At 36.0% G+C, this 17,541-nt stretch overlaps 1 protein-coding gene across 1 annotated transcript in view; it reads right to left on the bottom strand.

The window, feature by feature from the left end:
• Dph6 (diphthamine biosynthesis 6) overlaps positions 1-17,541 on the bottom strand; it is a 106,270-nt gene that overhangs the window by 17,274 nt on the left and 71,455 nt on the right. The window contains exon 5 of the mRNA XM_048459771.3: positions 15,828-15,946. Coding sequence (XP_048315728.3) covers positions 15,828-15,946 — 119 coding nt within the window. The remainder of the gene's footprint in view (positions 1-15,827; positions 15,947-17,541) is intronic.

The following is a 17,541-nucleotide window of genomic DNA, read 5'->3' as shown; positions in this document are numbered from 1 at the left end:
AAATAAGTGTTAAATGACTAATGCACCTGATCTAAAAGGTACAATATTCTCCTGTCTTAAAAACCAGCATCAATATCCAACACAATGCCAGTTGTAATTGAGAGCATCTGTGTGGTTGCATGTTTCTTATTTATTTTATGTAAAGCAACATTACATCAAACACTTCGGGATATTATGAAAAAGACAGAATAGCTCATACACTCTTTAACGCAAACTTTATCCAAAAGCTTCAGTTCATCTCACCCTGCAAGAGAAACATTACTTGCCTAGATTCATTCCATTCAGTGACTGTTAGCCAGAGAAGCCTGGCTCGTGAATACTCACAAACTGCACTTCACTGAAATTGCACAGAATCTTTTTAGTTTATCTTCTCCAACAGTCAGCTGTGGAACGCTGTCTCAATGTATTCATGTTTCCTAAGAACTTCAGTCACTGAGCCATTTATTAATGTTGGTATAAATAGTGATATCAAGAAATAAAATATTAACAGAGAAGACAACAATCCAGAGGATGTAGGATGTCATTTCATTTCAAGAACGTTTTAATTCACAGGCATGAGATTATTTTTAGTTACTAACAAGATTTTCTCCAAAGTACAGGAAAAGATTTACTGTAAATTCTGACATCTAACCATTCAATCATACTTATAGACATTCCTTGATGGAAGCTGGGTGGGTGAATAAACCCACAACAAGACCTAGGCACTGGATGACTCCATGCAGAATTAAGAAATTAATTAAGAGGAAGAACTATAATTTGCAGAGCTGACATCCATTTTACTTTAGTTGCATGTATCAATGGGAAGCGATTACAATTCAATTAAAATATTCAATTTTATTACTTTACTGACTGACCTTGAAGTTAATGCGTGCTTTATTTAATTGCATCATCTATGAATAAATGTTAACCCTAAAATGTTATGCCCCATTATTTTCAGTGCAGTTTTCAACATCTCAACTAAATTATATCGGTCAATTTATTATCTACTGGCATGAAAGCAAGTGGAGGTTTATTTCTTCAGGACAGCCCAATATATGGTGAAGGAAACATCACAAAATAGTTGATAATGCTATTTTTAACAAAGTCCAGTGAAATGAATCTTATTCCCATCCTAACTTTAGCAGTGCACACTTTTAACTGTAAAATCACTATCTATATTAGAAAAGGCATAATCAATCTGAGAAGCAATTTCCGACCTGCCTATAATTTTTGTTTAATACATTGTAAGCAGGAACTGAGAATTTAATATAACTTCATAATTAACACACACACACACACACACACACACGCACACACACACACACACCACATATTCTCTTGCTGTCTCTATCACATTCACGAGTTACCAGAACAAGTAATCTCATTTTGTAAAGTTTAAGTTTTAAAAAATAAATGTAACATTTAGTTGCTCCCAGATGCAAAACCTACACCATTACAACATATTTGAGCATTTAGGAAATGAAATGAAAAAAAATTTTTGTTAGAAATGACAGATAGTACAAAAGACTGGTTATATAATCTCTAAAACAAAAACGAGCTGACACTTGAAAGTGAATACTTGAGCAAGGACATTATTTCAACATTTATACTTTTCATTTTTTTAAATTAGGCCACCAAATTCTTAACTATCTTAATCATCAAGGCTTGTTTTAATATGGGTCTTCTTTCTTAAATCTATAAACTGAATTTTTTAACAACAAGGAGGCTCATTTTTATGGAATCACTTTAAAATCCATGGTATATATTAAATGAATAGCCAGTAAATCATATTGAGTATAATTATGTAGTTATATAATCAATACTCAACTAATAACAGACAAAATTTTCTGCTTTTCTACTTTAAAAATATTGTACAGTTCTTAACGTGGAAAGAACAAATAAAAATAAAAGATATGTGCGCAACAGAAGGGGCATACTGGAAATAGTTCTGTAAGAATATTTGTTCTTACTAGCTTTAAACATGAGGACTGCTGGAACCTGGAAGCCTGGTAAGGGTAGAGGTATTGGGAAAGCAAAGAGCTAATTGTAAAGACCAATGGATGGATGGATAGATGGACGGGTGGGTGGATAGACAGAAAGATAGATAGATAAAAGATAGATAGATAGATAGATAGATAGATAGATAGATAGATAGATAGATAGATAGATAGATACATACATACATACATATCAGCCCTTATGGTTTTGGTTTTTACTATGGGAGTTTATAGCTGAATTACAGAAGACTGACAAATTCTAGCAGACTGCGCTATGATCCAGTCGACCTTTGATCCAGTTTGGAATTCAGAAAGATCGTTCTAGCTTCAGTCAAATGCCTTCAGTGGAAAGAGGGCTGGAGGAAAAATGGAAAGGGAGTAAATATGGCACACCAGAGATGTAAGTGAGAGGGTGTATTAGAACAAAACCATTAATGAGAAAAGAAGGGGACAAATTTGAGGGCAACACATGGTGGGTAGGAAACAGACAGTACTCACAGAACTAGGAACGTGCGGAGAGAAAAGGTCAGGTGATTCGCAGGTTTTAAGTATGGAGCAAATTAAAAGATAATATTACCAGCTACCATTACTTCAGATGCAAAGCAACAAAGCATGTAAAATTTGGACGGGAAATACAGGGTAAATATCATTCCAGGAGCATGCTGCACTTCCTAACACTCACCAGAGAAGAGACATCTGATTGGCACTGAGGTAAATGGGGTCAGAGCCCAGCAGAGAGGTCTGGACTGGAGATACAGAAATAGAAACAGAAGCTGTGAGAGGAACTGACTGTAGGACAACACTCTGTGTGAGTCAAAAAAAAAATACAGGAAAGAGCCCGAGGAATATAAATTTTAATGATGACAGTAAGAATGAACTGTTTAAAATTCAAATCTGATCAAGTCATTTTCTCCTCCCTCCTTGCCAAATTTATTTAAGTATATTTGACAGTTTAAAAATCATGTATATTTAAAGTATTCAACTTAATAATTTCAAATATGTATACATTTAAGTTTTCATCACATTAAAGCTAGTTAACTTTCTATCACCTTGCACAATTGCATTTATTTTGGGGAGTAGGTGCTAAGGACTGAAACCAGGTATTCCTGCTGCTAGGCAAATGAACCCCACATATCCCAAGAGCTATTTACTGTTTTCAATTTGGTAACCCCCCCCCCCCTGAACAAGGTATGTTGGTCCATGCCTATAATTCTACATTCTGGAGTCTGAGAAAATAAGAATACCACAGATCTGAGGCTCCCACTGGATATATACTGAGTTTGGGGGCAGTCTGAGCAACAAGGTGAGACACTTTCAACTGTTCCTCTGAAAAGTAAAGATTTACCCTCTTTAGTCTATACATCTACATAATCTTTATAGGTCAGTTAATCATAATATAAAGTCAAAGCCATTACCCAAATAAAACCTGAAAGTTAATAAAATGTGAAAACACTGGAAAGGTCAAGTATACAAAACAATATCATAGCTATTAGACAGTGCTGCACACGAGATCGTTAGAATTCGTTCATCTTATAGAACTCAAAATGCAAACCCTTCTTTCTTAACAGTTTTGTACTTTTCCCTTGATTTTCACATTTGTAGATTCTACATATAAATGAAATTATGTAGTATTTGTCCTTTTCCTATTTATAGCACTGTTCAGTGAAAAGATTCTCTATTCTCTTGTGTGTTACTGGCACTCTTGCAGAAGTGGATACAGAGGCATGGACTGACTTCTGGATTCTTTGTTTCATAATCTATTCTATCCATATAATCTTCTGATGCATTATTTTTATGTATGATTTTCTGTATTATTTTTAATAGTAACATCATATTGAAAATATAAAATACAAGAAAGCATAGATATATATTTGAAATCATTAAGTATAATAGCTTTGTTACTGCTCACATTTGATTTAGCTTTTGATCTTCTGTTCTTTCCTATGACTCTGGGGACTTTTTTTTAACAATAACAGTATCAATAAAATATATTAATAATATAACACAAGATAATATTATATTAATATAGTATAACAATAAAATAATATTATTAATAACTATGCTATTATTATTTATTTTTAACATGCCAGCAGCTACAGTTTTCTTCCCTCCCCCACCACTTCTCTGCTCCCCATTCACTCGTTGTGGAATATTTATCCATGTAAAGATGTGTTACATGTGCTTCTGTTGCCTTTGGTAATGATGCAAAGATGTGTTACATTTGTTTTTGTTGCCTTTGCTTAATTATGAAAAGATATATTGCTGATTCACCTCACCTACCTACAGCACCTGATTGGTCTAATAAAAAGATGAACGTCCAATTGGTGGGCAGAGAGAATAAAGAAGACGCTTGAGAAAAGATAAGGAGAAAAAAGTGAGGATGAAGGAGAAAGAGAGGTACATGTCCGGGGCCAGAGCTAGGCAGCTGCCTGCCAGACACAGAGACAGCAGAAAAGCAAGATATACAGAAGAAAGAAAGGTAAAAAGCCTGAGGCAAGAGCTGAATAAAGAGAAACAGGTTAATTTTAGCTAAAAGAGCTGGCCAGAAACAAGCCTATGGTAGGTCGAGCACTCAAAACTAATAATAAGTCTCCATGTCATGATTTGGGAGCTGGTTGGTGGCTTAAAAGAAGCCTGGTACATCCACTCCTCCTCCTTTTCTATTCAGAAAAGGGCAGGCCTCCCATGGAGATCTCCCAGAATGTCAGAGGAGAATACAGGCTGCATTGAATCTCTTCATTTACTTTGCATAATATGTACATTTTAACATTTTTTAAGTCTTCTAAATCATTAACATCAGTTTTGTTTCTATTGTATTTTTTCAATTTTAAAATAATTTTCAGTGCCCAAATCTCCTCTCATTGGTTGAGATTATTCCTATGTATTTTATTCATGTTGTCATTTTAAATGAGGTTGTTTTCCAGATTTCATTTTCTGATCGTTCACTATTTGTATGTAGAGGTACAATTTCTTTTTAGTATGCTGATTATGTGTGATGAAGTTTTACTGGATAGCCAATCTTAAAGTTTTGCTTAAATCTTCAGAGCTTCCTACGTCCATCAGGATACCATTTGCAAACAGAAATAACTACTGTTTATGCCTTGGTGATTTTTATTTACTTATTTTCCATTAATTGCTCTGGCTAAGAATTCTAGTATTATGCTGAGTAGACATGGTAAAAGTGGGTAACCTTGCCTTATATTGTAGTCCTTGTCACACTTTTTCAAGATAAACATATAAGCACCAGCATTCAGTCATGTTCATTTCATCAGTATCCTACGCTCCTAAATGGATTATGGAATAAAGAAATGATAAGCACTGCAGTTATGACTTCTACAGGGTGAGAATAACTTGCTAGAAAATGAAGAGCACACACCTGAAAAACACTGGTTACATCCTGTGTCAGACCTTTTACCAAGAGATGGAATTCATCCCCTCCTGCTTCTTCTGTACAATTACTCTGCATATTTATGCTTATACAAATCAGTCAGCATGAGAGATCAGCAATAAAATATCTCTTCTATGTTAAGTGATTCATTAGAGGATAAATCTTATACATGTTATAACACACCTTTGATCTACACCGTTTTAATACATTATGCTGTGATCTCAGCTAAAATGGGTTATCTCATTTTCATTCACTCCAAATAAGGGTTATTTATATTATGTATATCACAGTGGTAAATTATCATATGTTATTTGAGCTCACTACAAAGCTGACTCTGGAAACAGAGTCTCCCCACAACATCCCATGTTTTTCTTCAAGTATGTTTGTCTCAAAGTATTTCCCAAGGTCCCTGGTAATGGATTGGTCTCATTGACTCTGTGGCAAAGAAGGAACCAACAGAGAAACAGCCAGAGTAAAAACACTGCGTCCTTGACAACTGCTTGAAGGTAAACCATTTCTAGCAGATGTTCCTATTGTTTATCCCATGATATAAAAGTACCTACAGTAGGAAAGAAAACTGGACGCTCATTCATGAAGAGAAAGCTAAATTGGAAGCCCAGCTGAGCTTCTTGGCATCCCTGCTTGATTTCTGCTGGATGTTTGTAAGCTTGATGTTGTTAACTTTAACTTTCTTTCTTTTTTTTTTTTTTAATAACAGCTTTACTCAGCTTTACTTGGAAGCCTCACCCAAGTGCACACTCTGCTCTGCCCAAGAGTATCAGGAACCCCAGTTGAGTGCCTTGTTGTCTATATCTGCAGGATGCTTTGAGAACCTGATTTGATGTTCTGCTGTCTATATACTATCTAATACCTATCTGTCTGTTTTCATGTTTCTATTGCTGTGAAGACATACCATGACCATGGAAACTCTCATAAAGGAAAACAATTAATTGGAACTGGCTTAGAGGTTCAGAGGTTTAGTTCATTATCATCATAGTGGGAAGCATAGTGGCAAGCAGGCAGACATGGTGCTTGAGAAGGAGCTGAGAGTTCTACATTTGGACTGGCAGGTAGCAGGATGAGAGAGTGAGACACTGAACCTGGACTGAGCTTCTGAGACTGCAAAGCCCACCCACAGTGATAAACATCCTCTAAGAAGGACACACATACTTCAACAAGGCCACACCTCCTAATAGTGTCACTTCCTAAGAGACTATGGGAGCCTTTTCATTCAAAGTATCACATTATCTATCTATCATGGATCATTCTCTGCATCACAAAAAATAGATATTAAAAGTAAATTTTGTATATTCATTAAATAATTTGCTACACAGAAAAAAATGACTTCCTGACTTTTTTTGGGAAATGTTTTCAATTAATTACTACATATTATCATGGACATTGTTTTAGTGCAAGCTATCTGATATACCCTTTCCATATGTATGGCAGAGAGGGTTAGCTTTAAGTCATGGAGGAGGGTTAACTGTCTATGTGTTACTTTCATTGGTTAATGAAGAAACTGCCTTGGCTTTTGATAGGACAGCAGCTTAGACAGGTAGAGTAGACAGAACAGAATGCTGGGAGGAAGAAGGCAGTGAGGCAGACGTCATGCAGCTAGCTGCCAGGTCAGACATGCTGAATATTTCCTGGTAAGCCACCACCTCGTGGTGACATATAGATTATTAGAAATGGGTTGAATCAATATGTGAGAGTTAGCCAATAAGAGGCTACAGATAATGGACCAGGCAGTGTTTAAATGAATACAGGTTCCGTGTAACTATTTCGGGTAAAGCTAGCCGGGTGGGCGGTGGGAAGTGGCCCACTGCTCCTTTTACATTTTAGAGTAGCAGCATTATTGTAGGATCCTTTCACATTTATTTGTGAATATTGTATTTTTTTTTTAATTTTAAGAGGGATGACAATTAGAAGAGGTGAAGGTCAGTAGATAGGTTTAAAATTCAAATTTTAAGGGCTGGGGGTGGCAGAGTTGGTAATGTATTTGTCCTATACGATGAGTACCTGTATTTGATCCCCAGAACTCACATAAAAATGCTGGACATGGTGATAGTCATGTCTAATTACAGTGTTGGAGAGGTGAAGGCAGGAAGATTCATGGAGCTCCCTTATCAGACACTCTTTCCTAATTGGTCATATCTAGGCTAATGAAAAGCTCCTCTTCAAAGGAGGTGGATGGTTGTTACTGAGGATGATACTGCAGTTCTTGTCTAGCCTAAACACACATGCACATACATGTACACACCCAACCACATACAACTGTGTATCCACATGCAAATGAATATACACATGCATAATGTATGACTATTTAGTAAACATTTCTTGAAATTTATATATACACAAATATTCCTGTATACACATATATAGATAAGATAAATATTCACATATATCATATGTTTGGAAATATAAATGCAAAGTACTTTGAGCATGAAATCTCAATTTATTAAAAAATTTAAGGAACATATCCATATTAGAATTAGATATTACAAAGCTAACTTTGTTCGAACAGCCTCCCTTACATGAAAGAACAATGTTCTAATATTAAAATAATTAAACTCAGTATTCCTTTTCTATGCTGTTATAATCTGCAATTCCATTTATAAAACTAAGAAAATGATGCTTTTATTCAGAAATAGCCAGTTGTATGACTAGCTGAACTTGTTTTTGAAACTGAAGATTATACCAAAAATACTTAAAAGTTGATATATAATCCTTGATTTTATTTCATAAGTTGAAAATGATAAACAATTTATGATACAATTGGGTATGGTAAAACTCTGAAGCTTAAAAAAAATCTGTACTAAATTACTCTAAGTGAAGACAGATTATATTTATATCACAATTAACTATACTTTAAATCATATTAAATAATCTTTTTTAACGAAATAATTATTTGAACCAAGTTCAGGTATAAAAATTGTTAACTAAAGAATATAAAAGGATAACATAAATTGCTTTTAACCTTTGCTGCTTAGCATTCTTTCTAGAAAGACTATTACAATGCATGATTTTAATTATGTCCATTATTATCCAAATGAATGACAGAAGAGTACAATGAGAGGGAGAAATAATTAACATGCCGTAGCATGGCTTATTTGGGCAGTCAGAAGCAGAATCAGAGTAAGGTATGTATAGAAGTACCATCAGTGAGCATGCGTGGGAGTGGAACCTGGCAACTAGACAGGTCGCACAATTAAAGCACATGGTTAATTAGTATGGGCATTTCTTACTGTGAACCCAGGAGGCGAGACTAAAAAGTATACATTAAATTTGAAAAGAAAATTCTAGTTAGCAGTTTTTTGAGAGAGAAAAAAAGAGTTTAGAAGCAATTCAAGCTACTTAAGCGAAATAGAAGGACAGTAGTTACAAGAGATTATGCACTACGACCTTACCTGAAAGGTCAGAAGAGACATCTGTGCATAGCAAAAAGATAACATGAAAACAGCTCCGTAGAACTGTTCATGAACCTGCTGAAAATGTCTAGATCATTTAATAATACAGTATTTTAAAAATAAAGAACCAGAGATGTATTGTTGGGAAATGAAAAATCTGAGCTCTAAAAGGGACAGAGCAAGAGGAGGCCAAACCCCAGCGTGAGTGAAAGTGCTGGGCTCTGCAGCAGAGACTCAAGGCAGAGAGGAGGGAGCAGGGCACTTCATGGGGCCTTGTGTTGCACTGACCTGTACTGCACAGCCTGTGGGAAAGGACTACTCCAAGGACACTTTGAGAATAACTAACAGTGCAGAAGCAAAGAGCAATTTCCTAGGGGAAAAGAAGAGAGCAACTTGAGAAATTCCACAGCAATAAATCACCGTGGCCAGATGGTGTTCAACTGAGAATTTCTGAAGGAAATAAAGTGTGACATGGTCGAGCATCCGAAAACCAGCAACTGTTACTGTTTCTGAACGGTGCTGTTTTGCTAATATGAAAGTTTTCTTTAGGAAAAAGAAACAATAAAATTAAGATTTATAGAGGTAAAGATGAGAAGCTCTTGTGTTGATAATGGAGAAATTGATAGAGTCTAATTAAGAATAGCTTCCTTCTACATCAGGATAAGGTTAACTGACTGAGGTCAAATCACCCACTGAGTCTATAAAGAGAATACTGTTTCTCTCCATCCTATTAAACTTATCAGGAAATGTCAATAAAATACTAGATAGAAGCAAAACAGTAAATGTAATTTATTTGGGAATTACATGAAGCTTTTAACAAGGTCACATGAGACTGTTGGGGGAAATAAATAAGCACAGTCTTCAGGAAGAGAGGCCACAGGAGAAACTTGGGCCATTAATTGTAAAACTTGCTAAGCAAGGAAAACAAAGTTTCAGGGACAATTTTGCTTTTGTTCCCTACATTGGGCCCTAGGTATCTTTTGATGTTAGCCCAAACGGTACACGACTTAAAGCATATGCTCAAAATTTTAAGAAAGGAAATGGAAGTCCCTGGTAACATAGATTTCCTTTCTGTTAGGGAGAGAAGGAGCTCACCAAGGTCAAGAGGCATGGTGATAGTGTGGAAGGAAGAGGAGCTCCCAGATCAAAGAAGTAAAAAAGTCCAACAAGAAATAGAGGGAAAGAGGCAGATAACAAAGCTTATATTTGTGAAATGGCATCTGAAAGCCAAAATCATTTTAAGTAATTTATCACTATGCCGAGTATAAGCAACAGATTGAAAAGAGAACAAGCGTTTCTGTCAGTACCGGTAGGCTGATTTCACATATTAAATTAGGGCTGGCTCCCTCAGTGGGGTCAGTTTTGGACACTATATTTACTTAACACTATATACTTATTTGTCCATGACCAGGTTATGTAAAATAATTTTGTAAACTATCTTCATAGCCGGTAGTAGGTTACTCAAAAGTTGGAAAAGGGAAGCCAGTCTTCATCCTTCAGTTCGCCAACCTCTGTTTACCTTTTCTTTCTCAATAAGGAGGACAAATATATAGGGAAAAAGCAAGGGCCAGAAGTAGAAATCTGAAATCCATGCAAAGGCTTGGGGCACTCTCCTATGACAGCACATGCAGCACCAGATGCGGGAAAGCTCCCGGAACAAACCAAGACTTCTTTCACCTGTCACTTTTCCTTGCTCTTAGTACTTTCCAATGAAGCCACAAAAAGTACCAGCAGTCTTTTGGATATTGTAGATTGCTACTAAAAATTCCGATTCTCTTTGACATAGGAAACTGTTGCCTCCATCTCAAGCTAAATACACAACTCCTTAAACAGAGCTCATACAGCACAACTGCTGTCCTTTTAATGTTCTGGTAGCTCCCTGCTCAGGGAATTACAGTTGCTTCTCTGTGTCATCTTCAAAATAGTCACACTTCTTGAAGAAGCAATTTCAAATCATAGTAAGGAAATATACAAAAATGTTAAGGTTGCTTTTTTCTGTATTTCTGGGAATTTCTTTTGCTAATGCATTGTTATCTCTGTGTTTAGGGTGTCTTTATATTAATATCGTCTACGAAGACTGAACTGTTTATACCATCTCTCTCTTAAATTACTAGACCGGCAATCTTAAAGGTAACTACTACTCATAAAACACAAAACTCCATATTAACTTATTAATTCCACCTTGCCAATCTGCTTAGCTGTTTTGCCACCTCAAACTACAACTGTCACAAATTAAGCAAAATGTAGAAAATTGCTACAGCTGTTTTTCAAGGGTTAGCAGTTAGCATTATCTATTTCACACTCTATATACATACCCGCTGAATTATCCCTGGGCAGCTGCAGTAGCTAGGTTTATCCAATGAATATGACTCAGGACTGATTCTATTATCAAAAGTATTAGAATCTCAACAATCTCTAAGCTATCAACAATTTAAAGATCATGCAATTCAAGCACACATTCGCACAGCTGTTTAAAAAGTAAGAAGGGTTAGATAAAGTAATAATGATGTCAATATCACGGGGCGTTCCACAGTTGATGCTGACTTATTATCAAGTTCATACTACGTCCATTTGCTTAAGTAACTGAACTCTTTTGCTTTACATGTTGTAGGTACAGTCTGACATCACATAGGATAATGACTTTGAAAAGTATAAGTACATGAAATCACATTTTAAGTAGCAGTAGGATGCAATGTGAGAGTTGGTTCAGCCCTTAAAGGCTTGGCTCACAACCGAAAATATAGGAATGCAATGAGAAATATTGTCTTGTATGTAGTTTTATGAGTTATAGCTGTAAAAGTATAGCAGCCACTGGAGTGGGAGACTACTGAAGAAAAGAAAAAGTCTCATTGCCATGGCTTTAGGGTTAGCGGTTAATATTTTATTTTGGAGCCGAGTCAGTAAGTTAACTTTTTAAATTTGGAAATGGATGGAAAATTATCACAAATGATATTTCAAATATGTTCAAATATTTCAAATTTCTTCAAATATGTTGCTGCTTAAGTGAAACTGGAACTGTCTCAGTAAAGAAAACGAAGGGGCAAAGACAGAAGTGCTTTGGAGTTATGGTGACAGTGACAAACGCAGAGGGCGGATCTGAACGGACACACTCCTAGCAGGGTTCAGTTTTTCCTGTCTGACATCCACTGCGGGCTAAAACAAACAGTAGTGGTAATTCACCTAAAGATAAACAGGAAACCTTTACTTATTTTTTTTTTTTTGCCACTCGATATGTTAAACAACCTCCTTGGTTAAAAAAAAAAATGCAATTATGAACCACAGCTGAATGGCCCCAGTGCACACTGGCTCCATTAAATTTGCTCGTGTCTAATTATACCTGCCCAAGGCAGGTGAGAAACGCATACTGATAAGATCGTTTTTTTCTAAAATAAAAAAAAAAAAAACAAAAAAAAGCAAAAAAACTGGCACTAAAAAAGAAATGAAATAAAATCACTGATTTCTAATCAAATTGCCATCTAAAACTATTGTTGTATTTGCTCTTTAAGACCCTTATAAAGCTAGGCTTTGTGAACATCATTATAATTATGTTTTAAAGTGTTTGGTGGAAATATTTCCTTCTAGAAAACCTACTCTAAGTCATCAGTGTAAGCCATCACCATGTCAATCACAAAAGCCTTTCTTACATCTTTCAAGTTTAATATTTTAAATGTTTTTTATGAATGTATCAAAAAGAAAGCTCATCTACAATAAATAAATAAACAAACAAAATAAACAAAAAAATTAGAAGAAAAATCTTTATGCACTTATCTTCGAAAGCCTTTGTAGGAAACACCAATGGGCAGGATAAGACCACAATCCAAAGGAAAATATGAGATGCTACAAGGAATGACACACAGAACTACTGCTAAGCTTTTAGGGCACCTACATATTATCTACATAAACTAGGTAACAAAAATCAAAATAATAACGGGCCACTAGTGAGATGGAGAACAAAACAGTACGGTATGCACCTTGAATCCCAGGCCCAGGAAGGATGACTATGAACTCCGTCAGCCTGAACCAGTTATTAAGACCTGGATAAAAGAAGTAAGCTAGCTGGTAAGCAAACAAACACACAAGCTTGTGACACTCCATTCCCCTACATAAAACAGACATAAAAACACAAGTAAAATATAAACAATTTAAAAATATACATATAAATCATGAGGCAGATGAGTCACAACATTTCAAGGCTTGTGCTAGGTAAAATATAGTTACAATGATGATAAATGCTGTGTTCGCCATAGTACCATGAAAATGGATTTCAAATGAAAGAAAACTTAGTCATACTGAGGAAAGCTATATTGAGGAATATTAAAGTGAGTTATTGAGGCAGTAGGAAGCTTTCACAGAGTTAAACGAGAACATTAGAGGGGAATAAAGTATAGTGAGGGGGAGAATATAGGCAATATACATAAATGTTATAGAAACAAAATAATACACTCTAAGGACAGACATGCGTCTAGATGAAAATGCAAGGAAGGTAACGATAAAAAGTTCAGGAAGAAAATAAAGTACATGTACAGCAACCACTAGACAAGAATAAAAGTAATATTTAAGTAGTTAACTAATAAATGTCATAATGGAAGCAGGTTTAGTAAAAAAGTCAAAAAAAGGAAAATCATATCAAATACCTTCTATAATTCAGAAAAATAATAAGCTGATTATACAAATCTGAATCCAGTTGAAAGTGAAAAAGCAAAGCTCAACTACAGAATCCTTCCAAGATGAGTGTCAAGCAGAAGAGAGCTGAGGACAAAGTAAGCACGGAAAACTAACTGAAGCCGTTTAGTCACCAGTGTCAGGAAACTTACACGGTGAGGTTGAAGTATTTGAAAACAAAGGGATTTCTACAGGGAAAGTCTCTGACAACATAAATCCATGTACAATTAGTAGTAGGTTGATCTTGTTCATTTTACACAGGAATTCACTTTGTAGGCCTGGCTATGCTGGTACTTACTACAGATCAGCTTATCCCTATAATCAACATTTAGAAAGTATTTTAAAAAGAAAAGTTTTGAGGAAAACTCACTTTACGAGAAATAAACACACTACTGTAGAATGTGGTACATTTACACAATGGATTACTACTACACAGCGATAAAAAATAATGGCATCTTGAAATTTGCAGACAAATAGATGGATCTAGAAAAAACCATACTGAGTGAGGTAACCCAGACCCAGAAAGACAAATATAATATGTCTTCACTCGTAAGTGGCTTTTAGACATAAAGCAAAGAAAAACAAGCCTACATGCCACAATCCCAAAGAAGATAGACCACAAAGAGGACCCTAAGATACATTGATCTACATAGGAAGGTGAAAAAGACAAGATCTCCTGAGTAAATTGAGAGCATGAGGGTCACAGGAGAAGGCAGAAGAATATAAGCAAGGTAGGGAAGGGAGTGGAGAAAAATGTATAGCTCAATAAAACAATAAAAAAAGAAAAACGATTATATAGAATAAAAAAACAGAAAAAGAGAAAAAAAACACTGATAAAGTAACAGAGAAAAAGAATCTCTAATAAAAGTTTACCCCAAGGAAATTTCCATGTCCAGATGGCTTAAGTAATCAGCACTTTGGAATACAAAGGAAGAATTAATATTAGTCTCATAGGGAATCCTTCAGCAAACAGAAAAGGAGGAAGCACATCAAAGCTTGTGTCATGAAGTCACATTACCCACACCTGTCACTACCATGAAAGAAAATTCTAGATCAGTCTACTTACAAACATGAATGCAAAAAATCCTAAACAGGGTGAAGAAAATGAATCAAACACTTATTATTGTCATCAGGACGTCTCCCAGCAGTGTAGGCCATACGAGCATTGACAAAAAGTAGTGTTGTAGGAGGCTACTTGTTTGTTCCCGGCTGCTCAGCCTTGAGATAACCACACAGAAACTGTATTAATTAAATCACTGCTTGGTCCATTAGCTCTAGCTTCTTATTGGCTAACTCTTACATCTTAATTTAACTCATTTCTATTAATCTGTGTATCGCCACATGGCTGTAGCTTACCGGGTAAAGTTCCATCCGGCATCCTGAGTCTGTCTCCAGCAGGGATACATGGCTTCTCCTCACTCTGCCTTCTTTCTCCCAGCATTCAGTTTAGTTTTTCTTGCCCAGCTCTACTCTACCCTATCACAGGCTGAGGATTTTCTTTATTCATTAACCAATAAAAGCAACACGTATACAACAGGACTTCCCACACCAAAGCAGAATTCCCATTTTGTTGATCAGATCATTTGTGACCATGCTTGTTACAAATGTCAACACAAGTAAGTTAATTTTCTTCAGAGAACATTTTTAGGAAATAAAGAGTGATTACACAATTCTACTTTGGCAGGGACCTCTGGACCAAAACAACAGATGTAAAGACAAGTTTAGATAACAGTGGGCCAGGAAAAAGAGCATGAAATCATTAGTATAACCAAAAAAGTCAAGGGTATGAAGTGCTTTAAGTTTAAAAAGGTAGAGGCAGTGGTTTCTTAATACGATTATCAAAGGATAAATCTACAAAAATGAACGCACTGAACTAAACCAAAATTTACAAGTTTTCTGTTTCAAAGTGTACTATCAGAGAGTGAAGAAAAAACCAGAAGAATATGAACAGCACTGCTGTAATAGTGGCAAACTGGAAAAACACCAAACAAACTGCCCCTAACAACTCCTGTATTTTCTGTTTTACATTACCCTTAATTCCAAATTACATAGAAACTTAGAAAACCATAATATCAGTTTTTTATTGTTAAGTATATACTTCAAATGAGATAGCTGTTCACTACCACTGTCTTTGCACATATATAAAGGGCAGTTTTAAAATGTTCTCTCTCTTTCTCTCTCTCTCTCTCTCTCTCTCTCTCTCTCTCTCTCTCTCATACACACACACACACACACACACACACACACACACACACACACACAGTGCTTACTTAACATTTGTGACTCCACATGTTTATAACTAAATCATTGACCCCTCTTCAGCGCATATGTAATATGTGGCCTTGGATTATTTATGTGGTAGTAGACAACAGGTTTGAAAACTTGGTTCCATACCCAAAGCTGCTACTTTGATGATAATGGCTTCAATGTTAGAGGCTATCATCTCTCGGAGCAAGTCTTCCTGGTTTCTCTGCCATAAGTAAGTCAAAGGCTGAAGATTAAGCCGTTTACATCTACAAAGGAAAAAGGGAAAATTAACATATTAGGGTCCCCAGCAATTTGATTTTAAACATTATGCTTCTTCCAATGATTTTAACTTTTAAAATGCTCTTTCTCCTCTTCCTACTCTTATTTTTTTAAAATGCCTTGTGAAGCCAGAGAGGTGGCTCTAGGGATAAAGGCACTTGCTATCTGAGTTCATTTCTGGAAATCCCACGGTGGAAGGAGAGAAACATCTCCCACAAATTGTCCTTTGAACTCCATGTCCTGTGCACCACGGGATGCATACATCATCCACACAGTCACAAACACAATGAAAAAAAAACATGGTAAAAATTTAAAAATGCTTTGCACATTTAAATTTTTATGGACTGTACACAAACATAAAAAAATCAATCTCCAGGAAGACTGGAAATAATCAACTTTAGTAAGACTTTAAGCTTAGAAATCAGTGTCAAAAAGCATCCCATGACAATTAATAATTATTCCCATTTTCAATACTTCCATAGGTTGGAAAATAGGGAAAGGCATAGTTCAATGGGAAGGGTGTGATGATTTCATGCATTACAAGTTTATCAGATTCTCTATACACTAAAAGTCAAGGGGGAAGAGGAAGTGAAAGATTTCTAACTGTTTTGAAACAGTTTGCCTAGGTTTCAGAACAACTGATTTGCTAATAGAGATGTATTACCTATACGTTAGGCCATCATTATTTATTTATGTTCTTGATTTAGACGAAACTCTCTAAGACGACTTGGCTTATCCAGAGGATATGGTCATTGGACAGCTGCTCATGCTCCGGTGGAGCAGCACGCAGTGAAAGCACATAAACAGCACTATTCAGACTCAGTGCTACTGAAGAGATGGAGCAGGGGAACTAATGGGGTTCTATTCAGATGCTGTGCTACTGAAGAGATGCACACTTGTGTGGTTCTGAGCAGAGTTTGTAGGAGGAAATACTGGGGTTATGGTAATATTTAGTTGTATACACACATGAATATCTCAAAAGAATTTTAAAAAATAGAAAACAAATATGGCTTTTGTTAATTAGGTAAACATATGTTTAGCTCTATAGAGCATTCGTAACATGTGCTTGTGATTTGGGTACAATTTTTTTAATTCATTAATAATGCTTTTTATTTATTTATTTTTATATTCTTTTAAAATTTCATCTATTTATTTTATATTCAGGCTGCAGCCCTCCATTCTCCCTTCCCAGTCTCCCCCATCCTCTCTTCTTCTGTCTCCCTCTAGAAAAAGGCAGGTCTCTCATGAATATCAACAAAACATGGCATATCAAGTTGCAGTAATACTAAGCATCTTCTCAAGTATTAAGGCCGGGAAAGGTGACCCAATATAAGAAGTAGGGTCCCAAAAGGCAGCAAGAGTCAGAAACAACCCCTGTTCCTGCTGTTAGGAGTTCCACAAGAGGACCCAATTATACAACTGTAACATACATGCAGTGGGCCTAGGCCAGTCTCACGCAGGCTCTCTGGTTGTTCATTCAGTCTCTGTGAGCCCCTTGGAGCCTAGGTTAGTTGATTCTGTGAGTCTTCTCGTGGTATCCTACAGCCCTCTGGGTCCTACACTTCTTTTTCCTCCTCCTCCA

Source organism: Myodes glareolus, chromosome 10, assembly GCF_982192425.1.
Source record: "Myodes glareolus chromosome 10, mMyoGla1.1, whole genome shotgun sequence".
Taxonomy (NCBI): domain Eukaryota; kingdom Metazoa; phylum Chordata; class Mammalia; order Rodentia; family Cricetidae; genus Myodes; species Myodes glareolus.
This window is presented reverse-complemented; position numbering and strand designations above follow the sequence as displayed.